Consider the following 14,355-nt stretch of genomic DNA (forward strand, 5'->3'; position numbering starts at 1 on the left):
TCTTTGATATTTGAACTTTAAGGAAAAAAACACTAGAAATATATAAATGACAGTAAGTAAAAGCTCAAGAAGACTTGTTTACCTGTGGCCCAAATTTGAGTTTTGATCCTTGCTGTTTGGCCTGGAGAGTAAAAACAATAGTCATATATACTTCTAGGCTAGTAATGGCCAAGAACGACTTGTATACCCTCCATAATGGATGTATATTTGATCATCGTTCTTTGCCATCAAAAGAAAGTATAAATAAAGAGTACAGTTTGTTTTAAGTAAAGGTTCAAAGGAAACTTGGTTAGCTATAACAATTCATGAAAATCGGATCCTGATAATTGCCGTGGATGAGTAGACACTAGAAATATATAAAATCCAATGAGTAATTGCTCATCGAGTTTTTGTATACCTATAGCCACGGACTGAATCCGGATCCGTGAAGCATGATCTTGGTGGATTCAACACTAGAAATAAATAAAGCCGAGTGTTATTGCTCATCGATTTTTGTTATACCTATAACCATATAACGGGAGATCGGCACCTTGAAGCTCGACCTGGATGGCCGGAGACTAGAACTAGATTAAAATAATGAGTATATGCCCATAATGCTTTTTATACCTATAACCATGGCGGGGAGATCAGAACCTTGATGCTTGACCTGGATAGCTGGAGACTGGAGATATATTACAGCTAGTGAGTATACGGGCATAACTTTTTTTTTTACACTTATAACCATCGGCTGGCGATCAAAGCCTTGATGCTTGACCTGGATGACTGCATACTAGAAATATATTAAAGCTAGTGAGTATATGCCCATAATGTTGTTTTATACCTATAAACATGGAGGGGTGATCAGGTCCTTGACGCTTGATCTGAATGGCTGGAGGCTAGAAATTAATATCAAAACTAGTGAGTAAATGACAATAACGATTTGTTATACCTATAACCATGGACGGGTGATCGGAACCTTGATGCTTGACATGAATGACTGAACACTAGAAATATAGTAAAGCTAGTGAGTATATGCCCATAATGTTTTTTTATACCTATAACTATAGACGGGCTATCAGACCCTTGATGCTTGTCCTAGATGACTGAACACTAGAACTAGATTAAAATGATGAGTATATGCTCATAATGCTTTTTATACCTATAACCATGGCGGGGAGATCAGAACCTTGATGCTTGACCTGGATAGCTGGAGACTGGAGATATATTACAGCTAGTGAATATAGGCCCATAATGTTTTTTTATACCTATAACCATTGACGGGCGATCGGAACCATGATGCTTGACCTGGATGGCTGAAAACTAGAAATATATTAAATCTAGTGAATATATGCCCATACCATTTTGTTATACCTATCACCATGCACGGGCGATCAGAATCTTGATGCTTGACCTGGATGGCTGGAGACTAGAACTAGATTAAAAAAATGAGTATATGCACATAATGCTTTTTGTACTTATAACCATGGGCGGGCGATAGGGTCCTTGATGCTTGACCTGGATAACTGAACACTAGAAAAATATTAAAGCTAGTGAGTATAGGCCCATAATGTTTTTATACCTATAATCTTTGACGGGCGATCGGAACCTTGATGCTTGACCTGGATGGCTGAACACTAGAAATATATTAAAGCTAGTGAATATATGCCCATAACATTTTGTTATACCTACCACCATGGACGGGCGAGTAGAACCTTGATGCTTGACCTGGATGGCTGGAGACTAGAACTAGATTAAAACTAGTGAGTATACGCCCATAATGTTGTTTTATACCTTTAACCATGGATTGGCGATCAGAACCTAGATGCTTGACCTGGATGACTGAACACTAGACATATATTAACGCTAGTGAGTATATGTCCCTAACGTTTTGTTATACCTGTAAACATGGTTGGGAGATTGGAACCTTGACGACTGACATCGATGGCTGAACACTAGAAATATATTAAAACTAGTGAGTATATTCCCATAACGTTTTGTTATACCTATAACCATGGACGGGAGATCAGAATCCTGTTGATTGACCTGGATGACGGAACACTAAAAACATATTAAAACCAGTGAGTATATTTCCATATTGTTTTGATATACCTAGAACCATAGCTGGAAGATCGGAACCTTGACGCCTAACATCGATGGCTGAACATTATAAATATATTAAAACTAGTGAGTATATTCCCACAACGTTTTGTTATACCTATAACCATGGACGGGAGATCAGAATCCTGTTGATTGACCTGGATGACTGAACACTAAAATCATATTAAGACCAGTGAGTATATTTCCATAATGTTTTGTTATACCTATAACCTTGGCTGGAAGATCGCAACCTTGACGCCTGATATCGATGGCTGAACACTATAAATATATTATAACTAGTGACTATATTCCCACAACGATTTGTTATACCTATACCCATTGCCGGGAAATCGGGTCCTTGACACTTGACCTGGATGGCTGAAACTAGTAATAGATAAAAGCTAGTGAGTAAATGCACATATGGTTTTGTTATAACTATGACCATAGCTGGGAGATCGGAACATTGATGCTTTTCTTGGATGGATTGGATACTACAAATATACAAAAACAAGTGGGTAACTGCTCATCGAGTTTTGATGTACCTGAAAACCGTGGACCTTGACCTGGACCTTGAAGCTTGACCTGGATGAAATGGATACTACAAATATACAAAAACAAGTGAGTAACTGCGCATCGAGTTTTGATATACCTGAAACCGTGGACTTTGATCTGAAAACCGTGGACCTTGACCTGAACCTTGAAGCTTGACCTGGATGGAATGGATACTACAAATATACAAAAACAAGTGAGTAAATGCCCATCGAGTTTTGATATACCTGAAACGGTGGACCTTGACTTGAACCTTGAAGCTTGACCTGGATGGAATGGATAGTACAAATATACAAAAACAAATGAGTAACTGCTCATCGAGGTTTGATATACCTGAAAACCGTGGACTCTGATCGGATCCTTGATGCTTGACCTGGATGGAATTTGATACTAAAAATATACAAAAACAAGTGAGTAACTACTCATCGAGTTTTGATATACCTGAAACCGTGGACTTTGACGTGGACCTTGAAGCTTGACCTGGATGGAATGGATACTACAAATATACAAAAACAAGTGAGTAACTGTTCATCGAGTTTTGATATACCTGAAAACCGTGGACCTTGACCTGGACCTTGAAGCTTGACCTGGATGGAATGGATACTACAAATATACAAAAAAAATGAGTAACTGCTCATAGAGTTTTGATATACCTGAAACGGTGGACCTTGACTTGAACCTTGAAGCTTGACCTGGATGGAATGGATAGTTCAAATATACAAAAACAAATGAGTAACTGCTCATCGAGGTTTGATATACCTGAAAACCGTGGACCTTGACCTGGACCTTGACGCTTGACCTGGATGGAATGGATACTACAAATATACAAAAACAAGTGAGTAAATGCCCATCGAGTTTTGATATACCTGAAACGGTGGACCTTGACTTGAACCTTGAAGCTTGACCTGGATGGAATGGATAGTTCAAATATACAAAAACAAATGAGTAACTGCTCATCTAGGTTTGATATACATGAAAACCATGGACTCTGATCGGATCCTTGATGCTTGACCTGGATGGAATTTGATACTACAAATATACAAAAACAAGTGAGTAACTGCTCATCGAGTTTTGATATACCTGAAACCGTGGACCTCGACCTGAATCCGTTGACCTTGACCTGAACCTTGAAGCTTGACCTGGATGGAATGAATACTACAAATATACAAAAACAAATGAGTAACTGCTCATAGAGTTTTGATATACTTGATAACCGTGGACCTTGACCTGAACCTTGAAGCTTGACCTGGATGGAATGGATACTACAAATATACAAAAACAAGTGAGTAACTGCTCATAGAGTTTTGATATACCTGATAACCGTGGACTCTGATCGGATCCCTGATGCTTGACCTGGACGGAAGGCACTAGAAGCATACAAAAGACAATGAGCATATGCTCCTCGAGTCTTGGTGTACCTGTGGCCCTGGATGGAAACCTGTTTTTGATTGCTTGACTTTGCCTGAAAAGTCCCTACAGAAATATCAAAGACAGTGAATGATTAATCAACGAGCCTTTATATACCTGTAGGCCTGGATGGAGATCTTATTTTTTATCGTTGACCTTGTTTGTCAAAAGACTAGACAAATATAATCTTCACAATTTGTGTCTTTGATGAATATCATATACTCCTTGAAATATAGTAAGTCCTGTCAGTTTATCTCTTGTTTCTGAGTGTGAATAGGCTTTGGATGGATTGATGGTCAAACCAGTGTTGGACCTCAGTATTTCATTTTCGCTGTGTACTGGTTTTGACGTATTGTCTTATATCTTGCTACTGACTGTTTTACATATGATAAAATCCTGAGATTTGACTAGCAAAATGGATTTGTATTGGTTATGATTCGTCTTTAACGTCTATGTTGATTAAAGCAGTTTGTGAGAGAGCAGTAAAGAAGTGTATAAAGTATTAATGGTATGTGGAAGAGAGTTGTTTTGACGCGTTCTGTTTGGATAGGTGTTTTTTTTTATAAAACTCATGACGTCTCAATCATGAGTTGCTGTTCTTTTTTATTATTTTTATTATGATAGTTTGATAATATATTATAAAATTCGGTTTTTTTCTTATTCCTTTTTCGGTTTTCTTTTATCTTTTAGCCTTGACAACATGTATATATTATTACTATTTTACTTCTTTATTTAATATCTATGCTTAAAATATGGGTTTTGGGTTTTAAAGAAGTATCACTTCTATTCTGAAGGACGTGCTGTGCAGGCACTTGTTTTACTTTTTGTTTTTTTTTTCTTTTGCCTCTTTTTTTGTTTTAGCTCTTTTTATGTCACATAAGGTCCGTGCTGTCCGTGCAGCATCACATGTGTCATGGGGCTTAGAGGAGCATAGTAGCAATAGTGGTCCAGACTTTACTTTAGCATGAAAACATTTAAATGATGTCTTCCGATTGGTGGACTATATGCATGTCAAATTATTCAGTTGCTATGGACCCCCATCCCCTTTTTTATTCTACTTTCTGTTGTGATTCTGTTAACAAGGCTTATGCTTTTGAACAGCCACTTGTCGAGACACTATATATGCCTCTGTGTTCATTTTAGCTGTACTACTGATATACAAAGTATTAATCGGCTAGACGTTAAACTACAATAAAGAAGTGTAAAGTTGTGTTGATTATAAAGCTTTAATTAAAGTCTTGTGTATATTTATTTGTTTGTTTTCTTGTTTGTTTGTTTCACATGCTGTGACTTTATTAGTTTAAGAAGCACCCCCGAAAAAAATTGCTGCTTATATCTTTTCTTTTCTTTCGTGTGAAAGACTTCCATTTTTCTTCTAGCTTTTTCACCAGTGTCTTGAGTTAATAAACACAAAGTGTAGGAATACTTTCTTGAAATAAAAGTACTTTCAGTGCTTCAGTATGAAGGGATTGACAGCCTGACTATTGAAAGTCGTTGGTACCTCAAGTTAAAGCATCGTTCTTAGAGTAAAATAAAAGTAAAAAGAAGAACAGGGTCTAGCCTAGTGTTTGTCAATCGACCTTGGTTTGTACTACTTTATAAACCAATCATAATCCAACCGAGAAATTAATACAGCATAACCCAACTGCCTGAAACACTTTACATTTATATGTGTTCAAATATACACCATTCTATCGATAATTATAATTATTTATATAAGTTACATTATACACCATGAAAAAGTAGTGGTGCTTGCAATTGTGCTAGCCTGGTCACAGATAGATCAAGCTAGTAAAATGGCTATTACATATATATAAATCACCTTTTAAAGGCTCTGCTTATTTACTATTTTTTTCTGTTATTGCTCAGACTGACTGACGGCACAATATGAAAGCAAAGAGACAATCTACTGCTACTGAACGTATAGGTTTTGTTTGGTTGGGAGCAAGACGCTATCGATTACTAATTATCGATTTATAGGATCTAGTGCTTTTGATATTTTGCGCTTGTATACCAAACTCAACTGGATGCACGAATAACCTAGAAATAATACTCTGTTGGATTAAAGGCTTTGATTTATAACTTTTGTTTTGTAATACAATATAATGCGCTACAGTACTGTATAGTATGATTCCACTTATTACTTTGAGGTTCATAGTCTAGCTTTGGTTCGCTTGAGACTATTTTAGTTTGAAGCACAGAGCCTTTGTATAAATGAACCTTTTCTATGGTCGATTAAATATGAGTGTACTGGAAATGATATTTTTTAAGATTTCTACAAGCATATGCAAATGCACACCAATGGGAATCATAGCTTTTCAATTATAGAAAATTAAAAATTGAATCAAATAAGCAATGTTGTTTTGTTGGCTTTAAGTAACCTGGTGAGACACATTGTGATCCACCTCTTTGAGGTTTATTATATTACAATTACTCGAATGTTGATCAAAATATCCGATTTTTTCACTCTCAAAAAGCATAGAACCCTGAAATTCGGGAAACTTGCACCACTTCAATAAGCTCTTTAATGCCATTCACCAGCGTACGAAGGAATTGTCTAGGGAATTGACAAATATATCAATTCGGAATCGAATAAATTATTATGAAAAGTAATTTTTCTTTCAATTCCATCGTACGCTGGTGAATGGCATTAATCGACCCTGTTAACAAGCTCTCTATTTAATTTTTCTAAAGAAAGAATTTATTTGATAAACAAGCCAAATAAGCTAGCTTATATTTATGTCGGTTTTAGTTGTCACTGTGGTATATACATCACAAATGAGAGAAGTACAAACTCCAAAATCAGACTCTAGCTCTTACTTACTAATCACTTTTTCATGATGCCAATCTTTGGAGCTGTTGCATTCCAGACACTTGTAAACCTGGAATTTATACAATGTATGATAACCATTGTACAACGGGAATTGGAACATTAATAGTTATAAACAATCGTATTTCTCTCTCTTTAATTGATAACACTCTCGTAGCATTTAGGTTTTCCTTTATTGAAGATATTAACTCGTAACAAATTCTAGATGCCTCACTTACGATTATGTGAATTATCTAAGTACCTTAAATCGTTTATACTATTTTTTTAAAAGAAAAATGAATGACTTGATATCAATATTATATATATATATATATGCATGAGTAAAACTAGGCTATTGCATAACTATAAAATAACCTTAATAAAAAATATGAAATATTAACGAAGTACTTAGTTTCCTTTGAATATTTCAACTGGTTTGTAATTTAATAGCAAAAGGCGATAGAATTGTTGGGTCATTCAAAACAGCCTCTCTCTTGAACTCATGGAATGTGTGGTCAAGATGTAATGTGTCAATTATTACTGCTGCTAGATTTTTGTGGGTACTGGCAAAAGAAAAAGATTAGAAGTGTAGTTAAAGTATGGTTTGTGTGGGCATAATTTAAACTTACTTGAAAAGGTTTTGCAAATCATCTGTGTTCGTAGACAATCCCTTGAAATCGATGGCTACAAGGCAAATGTCTTTTCCCGATGCATTTATATGAGAGATCATTGCTAATAAAGAGATAATCATTAGCTGTTAATATATATTGACATATTTTAAAATAAGTTGTGTATTACATTGAGTATCTCCATCCACACCTCCCATACTATTTATCAAACTACCACGGTCAGGCACATCTCTTGAGGCAAAGGTATCGGCATGCGAGCAAGACCATGACACAAAGACCAGGTCACACATAGACCTTTCTTTTAAGTCTTGCACCATGGCACTTAAAGATCTCTTTTTCTTTCTTCTCTCACTAGGATCAAAAGATCTCCTAGCGTACCCAATAATGGTGCATTCTTGATTCTTTAACGAGTTTATATGCGTTTGATAGCGTGGAATAGAAGTAACAATGTTTTTTATAAGATTATCTAAAAAAACAAATAAGGAATTAATAAATAAATAATGGCACTTTATTTAATAAAACCAATAGTGTATTACCTCTGTGCTCATTGTTCATTACATAAACTTTTCTATACCTTCGATTGGCCTCTCTACTTCTTTTTCTTGTGAATTGCACATCCATAAAACTGACTTTTCTCTTAGAGCACCAAGTTGCAAATGCAATCTCGGATTTCTTGTTCATATGTCGAGCTTTTGGAATAACCGAATCGTAAACATCTTTGATGCTAACTTCTTTATAGATATATAGAGCTTCGTTATGAGGGTCAATAGCCTTATAAACCTCATTTATAAACATAACTGCTTGTTGATCTGAAGCTGTATTTACCATGTTAGTGCCAAAATATGACGAATAAAATATATAATCTTTTTGTGCTTACAAAGTTCAAATGTTGCTTCTTCTATTTCCATGACGCCTTCTGTTTCCATAGGGCTTTCGGGTAATTCTTCAGGTGCTTCTTCAGTTACATAAAGCTTATAATTTACGGGATCATTGCGAATCGCATTTAAATTCACCAGAACAGGCCGTACGGGATCATTTTCATAGCACACATCGAAAGAACCAAGTTCTTCTATCTTTTTTGACAGTCTTGCTACGTTTTCCTCGCTGTAATCTTCACAAAATAAAGTGCAAATTGCTTTATTACGAGTTATGTTCATCTGATGTTGGAATGTAAAAGAGTAGATTAAGCGTCTAGTCCTGAATCCGGTTGAGAACCAGGTTCCTTTAGTTTTTATTAAACTTTATTCACACCCCGGTTCATAACTTTGTTCCATAATTTTTACACGGGGTGTAGTGGACTTTGTCAACCATTAACAATGAATATGAGATGCTGCTAACCCAACCAGTGACATGGGGTTGGGCCACAGGTAATTTCGACAGCTTTATATTTTTCATCTTCTACTACTTCTTAACGATGGTCCAGACCTCCTCATCACAATTCTGTGTTTTATGTTGGTTTTATTTGTAAAAGACAAAACTTTACTAATTTGCCTAAGTCAGGTCTTTTTTTTTTCAACATAGAAAAAGGTAAGAATATTTAGGGAGATTTTGCCGAATACATACAAGTGCGGGAGTAGAATACAACGTTTCTTGCTTGAGATTGAGACGATGTTGGGGGGGGGGTTTGGACGAATGAAAATTAATTTTTAGACAACTTGCTTACCTTTTTTGGACAAACAAAAAAGAGAATTAAGACACAGAAGAATAAAGATTGGGATAGAAAGGGGACTTCGTTGAGACAAGGTAAAAATGACTTAAATGTTCTTTACCTATAAGCATCCTTAAGTTTGCCCACCGGAGTGAGGAGCAACCACGTTTATTGTGTTGTTGTATTGTTGGTCTTGGTTGAGGGTTGAACATTTCTGACCTACCATTGCCACTCCAAATTTCCTGTAAATATAGAACATGTTTATTTATTTTTGCTGCCATGACATCCCTATTCCAAAAAATATTACAGTTATTGCAAACATATTCTAAATAATTACAAGCGGAATGGGATAAAGACAATGGGCTATTGACTAAATACCTTAGCTGGACAGGCTGGTACGCGCTTTCAGGACTCCGTCTATTTGTTATACGGCGTCTCTTCTTTCTTTTTTATGACCAGATCAACAAGCAAAATATAGACATTCTTAACCAATCAAAGGCAGCTTTCAGATTATCAAAAAAGAATGGTTGATGGTATTATTAGAAATGGGCCACTCACTAACATTTCTCAAAAGAATGATATACCTCCAAAGTACATCATATACTATCATTAAAGAATGGAGAGATATTGAATCTTCTTTCCTCAAGAAGCGAAAAGGGCAATTTGATCAATATGGTTGAACAAAATCAATACTATCTGATTAATAAGACCAAGGATAAATAGTTGCACAAAACCTGGAAGTCCTGTAACCCTTATGTCAGATACTCTAAATCATTCAATCTCGGTGTCCGTGATGTACTGGACTCCCAATAGAGCTAGAATAACTTCTTGTTGAGTTTGCGTACAAACAGGTTCTTTGAAAGGTACACTAGAAGAAACAGTCCAGTCTTTACTCATCACTCGAAGGAGAGAGAGAAAGAGAATAATAGAAAAATAAATTATCTGAAAATTAGTAAACAGTTTCACTTGAATGTGTGTCTGTGTTTGTGTGTGACAAAGTAGATGAAGTAGATGAGATTCAATGAATTTAGCAAGATGCTTATTCTTGGAAAACACAATAAGGAGTCTAGTCTTTGCCGTTTTCCAATTCCTTTTATTGACTAGTTTTTTTTTTCATTCTTCATTTTTTAAGCCCGTCACGACATTTACTGTTTCACTGGTATTAAGTGTAAAAAAAAGAAGGTACCACTTGTTTATCAAAGCAATGACATTACGAATTACATTAGTACGCCATGGAAATACAGATGCAAATGTCGAAAAGTGGCTTCAAGGCCACACTGGTAAGCTTTGTTTTCTCATTTTCTCCTTCGCTTGCTTGCTCAACAACACAAACACACACACGCATACATACAAACGCAAGAAGGATATATTAATTGATTTAAAATAATATAATACATATGTATATGTATATGTATATATAGATACAACTCTTAATACATGTGGCTTGAGTCAGGCTGATCGAGTTGGTGAACGTCTTTCTACTGAAAAGATTGATAAAGTTTACTGTAGTTCTTTAACCCGGTGCCATCAAGTAAAGATCAATATATGTGTATAGAATGTCAATGATTGATTTGGTGTGTCTGATTAGACTGCGGCAGCTATTACAGCACACCACCCTGGTCTCCAGACAGTTTATCTAGACGGCCTTCGTGAACGTGGTTTTGGCAAGCTAGAGGGACAATCGATCCGTGCTGCGTTCCGTGGTTACAACCGTTCTCTTCAATCTTCCGATAACCACGTCAAGGCGGCCGGTGGTGAAACGGAAGCCGAATTTCGTCAGCGTATTTGCACTACTTTTCAAGAAATAACAGAAGAAGCCAGGGCTGCCAAAGAAACGAATATTCTTGTTGTAACTCACGGTGGCCCACTTCGAACACTGACCCACTGGTGGGTAAATGAACTTGGATACATATCAAAGGATGATACGGTTGTTCCGGCTGGAAACCATGGCAATACCGGCGTAACGTGTGTTGTATTGCATGATAATAAAGATCTTGGGAATGTTATTGAGATCCACAACTCAATGAGTCACATCCAAGAAGACACTGGTCCTGCCCCCGAGTCAGTTTAACAGCCTTGAAGAATCTACAATATACAAGAAGAAGAATCAGGAGTAATTCACAGCTTGAAGAAAAAAAAACAATAATTATGCTATCCTAAATTCTTGACCCTGGATCCACAAATATCTGTGCGCTTCAAGGAGAGGGAGAGATAGAGAGGAAGACTAACATGGTTGGTCTTGATACTACCGAGATAGTCCAGACTTATTTAGCCTTCATTTTTGTTTGTTTGTTTCTTATTTGAAGAGTATGTTATTTTTATTTTTATTACAGAAATTGCTGCCAAGAAATAAATAAATGAGATATAGAGAAATAAGCAAATGAATAAATAAAGAAGAACATGGTATAATACAGATAGAATAACGAATAAAGAAATACAACTGTACAGATATACAAAAGAAGAAGAAAAATTTCAGTAAAATACTAATATGTATATACACATATAAAAACAAGAAAGGAAAATAAAGATATGGATAAAGGGTTTGAAGAAATAAATAAATGAATAGATAAATGAATTAATCAATTAATTGACTGACTGATTGATTTTGCTTTTGTCTTTCAAGATGGGTATCCATACACACACAAATAAAAAAATAGTAGTAGTAAAAGAAGAAGAAGAAGATTTAAAGAAATCAAAAAGGATTAGTAAATGATTTGCTTTTCAAAAGTCTTTTCATCCGTAAAGTTGCTGCTGATGGTATCTTTGGTTGTTTGGAATTCAAGCTCTGGTTCGACAATACTTGTCTCGGTGACCTTGTTGGCAACCAAGAGAATGAGGGGGAACGAGACAAACACAAGCATCCAGCAGATGAGACATTCCCAGCGTAAAGGGATATCGACTGCATCGATACCAAAGGCAATAGCAGCCCCTGCAGACTGGACAGCCTTGTAAAAGCCGGCGTAGCGAGCCAGTAGGTTTGGATCGTTAGACATGGCACCCATGAGCCAGTACATGTAGGACTGATAGAGTGAATCAGAAAGACCGTAGAGTAAAAAGAGAACGAACGGACCGCCGAAATTGGGATGATCCCAATGAATGGGTGTGCTAAAGTCGTTGTCAAACGTGAGCTGGAAGGCAAATCCGCCGGCCCAAACGGCCATGACGATTGCAAATATGATGGCCAGACCAACAAGTCCGCGTCCTCTGCGACTCATTGCTTGGCAGTCGAGCAAGAAGCCGAGGAGGATTGAGCCGACGATCTGAAAGGCCCAGTACATCAGGTCGTTGAGTGCACGCGTAGAGGGATCAAAGTAGATGGCATTGATGCGGAACTGGTAGGCATAGAACCAGTTTGAGGCCAAGAAAGCAGGAATCAGGGCCATCATGCGCCACTCTTTCCAGATCATCAGTGCACCTTTTAGTTCGCTGGTCCAGTGGGCCGATTTGGCTATGGCGATCTTGGTTCCGTCTGGGCGGACGACATTGGCTGGATTAGCCAGGCCAAGAGAGACGACGACGCCGATCAACATGACGACAACGAAAGCGGTGTAGGTTCCTGTAGATACGCCGCCTGCCTGGTTTTTGAGATTCAATCCGAGGGCAATGACTGAGCCAAGAATGCCACCGAAATTGAACAAGGCCCAAAAGACAGCAACGTATTTGCCCTTGTTTTTTTCTTCGGGATAAGACATCATTATAGCACCCTGGGCAGACCAGAATACACCGGCACAACAGCCAAGTATTGCTCCTGCTGCAATGACAAATCCGGAGATCTGTTTTGCATCATAGACCCAAAATGCTGCCGAGTAGAGTGCGTATCCGATCGAGCCGATCTGATTTAGGTAGAGATATATATATAATAGAAAAAGGGAATAGTGTGAGTGATGTTGAACATAATAGACAGAGATATGTATTAGTGGTATTACTTACAGTCAAGGTGGCTTTTACACCAATAGTGTTAGTAACTGAGCCAGCAAAGAAACCAACGATAGCAAAACAGCCATAGAGTGCACCATTTGAGGAATCGACCAAGGAAACGTTTGAGCTCATTGAACCACCTGCACCAAGACCTGACAAAGCATTGAACATTCCTGGACAGCAGAGACAAATGAAGCCAAGTAGGATAACCTGGTTCAAAGGTGTAGTGAATTTACTCTTTACCCCTTTAAGCATTTGTAATTATATTCTTTAGCTTGATTTGACTTGATTTGACTTGCTTTGATTTGAATTTATAAGATAAAGAGAGAGAAAGAGAAAGGAAATGGTAAGGAGGAGGAGGAGAATAATTATTTTATAATCCAAGGGATTTTATTTATTTATATTTTCATGTTTCTGATGTGGTTGTATATATATAATATTATACATTATACATTGTATGTATATATGGCTTATTTATATCGGCGTATTAATAATAACTCAAAGAGAAGAACCACCAGAGATAAACAGTCGCTCATTCTTCCATATAAAGATAAGAAGAGGTTATAGTGATGTGAAACCCTTTAGACTGTATTTATATTTTATATTAGGTACACGATTCATAATATGTTTTAGTTTAATATTTATTTTTTGGCTGGCCCCCTCTACGTACAAATATATATTTTCTTGACCTTACTTAAACCCACAGGAACACGTCAAAACATATAGACCAATAGGCCAATAGGCTAATAGGCCAATATACCAACGTATATAAAGCTATATAAAATTATATAATGTATTGTGTTAAACGTGTATCTATGTGTGTGTACAACATTGACAGGGTCGAAATAAAAATAGGAAACAAAAAAGAATTAGAACCCTGAACATGACATAATAGGACAAGGGTTCCCTCAGAATGTAGCATAGGCATTTTTTAAGTATCTTTCTTTTTTTTTTTCTTTATTTCCCTTTCTTTCCTTTTTCTTCCCATCGAGTTTACCCACAGTATCTATATAAAATAAAAATAATTTGTATTTGTATTTATATAACACCGCTTTCCCCGCATTTTACCTTGAGAAACAAAGCTATTTTATATATATCTTTATAGCTGATAAATATTCAGCTCCACTCCATAATTAAGACACTGTGGGGCAAAGAGAGAGAGAGAGAGAGAGAGAGAGAGATGATCTGATTATTGAATTGGATTGAATAAAATCGAATTGAAAGTCTATATGCTCTTTATTAATCTTGATAAGAAATGAAAAATTGAATAGCAAATATTCTCATTTTGTTGTTGTTAAAAGAATTAAAGTAATACAAAT

The 14,355-nt window shown here is 36.5% G+C and overlaps 3 protein-coding genes across 3 annotated transcripts; 1 reads left to right on the forward strand and 2 right to left on the reverse strand.

Annotated features, from left to right (window-relative positions):
• Nucleotides 1-7,268: 7,268 nt before the first annotated feature.
• PHYBLDRAFT_171982 (hypothetical protein) lies at nt 7,269-9,399 on the reverse strand (the record flags this gene model as incomplete). The annotated part of the gene is made up of 6 exons (XM_018436709.1): nt 7,269-7,404; nt 7,471-7,573; nt 7,640-7,936; nt 8,007-8,285; nt 8,348-8,692; nt 9,240-9,399. 6 exons carry the CDS (start codon nt 9,397-9,399, stop codon nt 7,269-7,271), a joined length of 1,320 nt encoding a protein of 439 aa, XP_018288005.1.
• A 923-nt stretch (nt 9,400-10,322) lies between these two features.
• PHYBLDRAFT_182693 (hypothetical protein) lies at nt 10,323-11,276 on the forward strand (the record flags this gene model as incomplete). The annotated part of the gene is made up of 3 exons (XM_018438661.1): nt 10,323-10,398; nt 10,540-10,649; nt 10,707-11,276. The coding sequence occupies 3 exons, from the start codon at nt 10,323-10,325 to the stop codon at nt 11,187-11,189; spliced, it is 669 nt and encodes a 222-aa protein (XP_018288006.1). The 3' UTR covers nt 11,190-11,276.
• Nucleotides 11,277-11,701: 425 nt separating this feature from the next.
• PHYBLDRAFT_156082 (hypothetical protein) lies at nt 11,702-13,291 on the reverse strand (the record flags this gene model as incomplete). Its single annotated transcript, XM_018433462.1, has 3 exons — nt 11,702-11,733; nt 11,919-12,951; nt 13,049-13,291. The coding sequence occupies 3 exons, from the start codon at nt 13,289-13,291 to the stop codon at nt 11,702-11,704; spliced, it is 1,308 nt and encodes a 435-aa protein (XP_018288007.1).
• Between the last annotated feature and the right edge of the window lie 1,064 nt (nt 13,292-14,355).

The sequence above is a fragment of the Phycomyces blakesleeanus genome (assembly GCF_001638985.1).
Source record: "Phycomyces blakesleeanus NRRL 1555(-) unplaced genomic scaffold PHYBLscaffold_20, whole genome shotgun sequence".
In the NCBI taxonomy this organism is placed as follows: domain Eukaryota; kingdom Fungi; phylum Mucoromycota; class Mucoromycetes; order Mucorales; family Phycomycetaceae; genus Phycomyces; species Phycomyces blakesleeanus.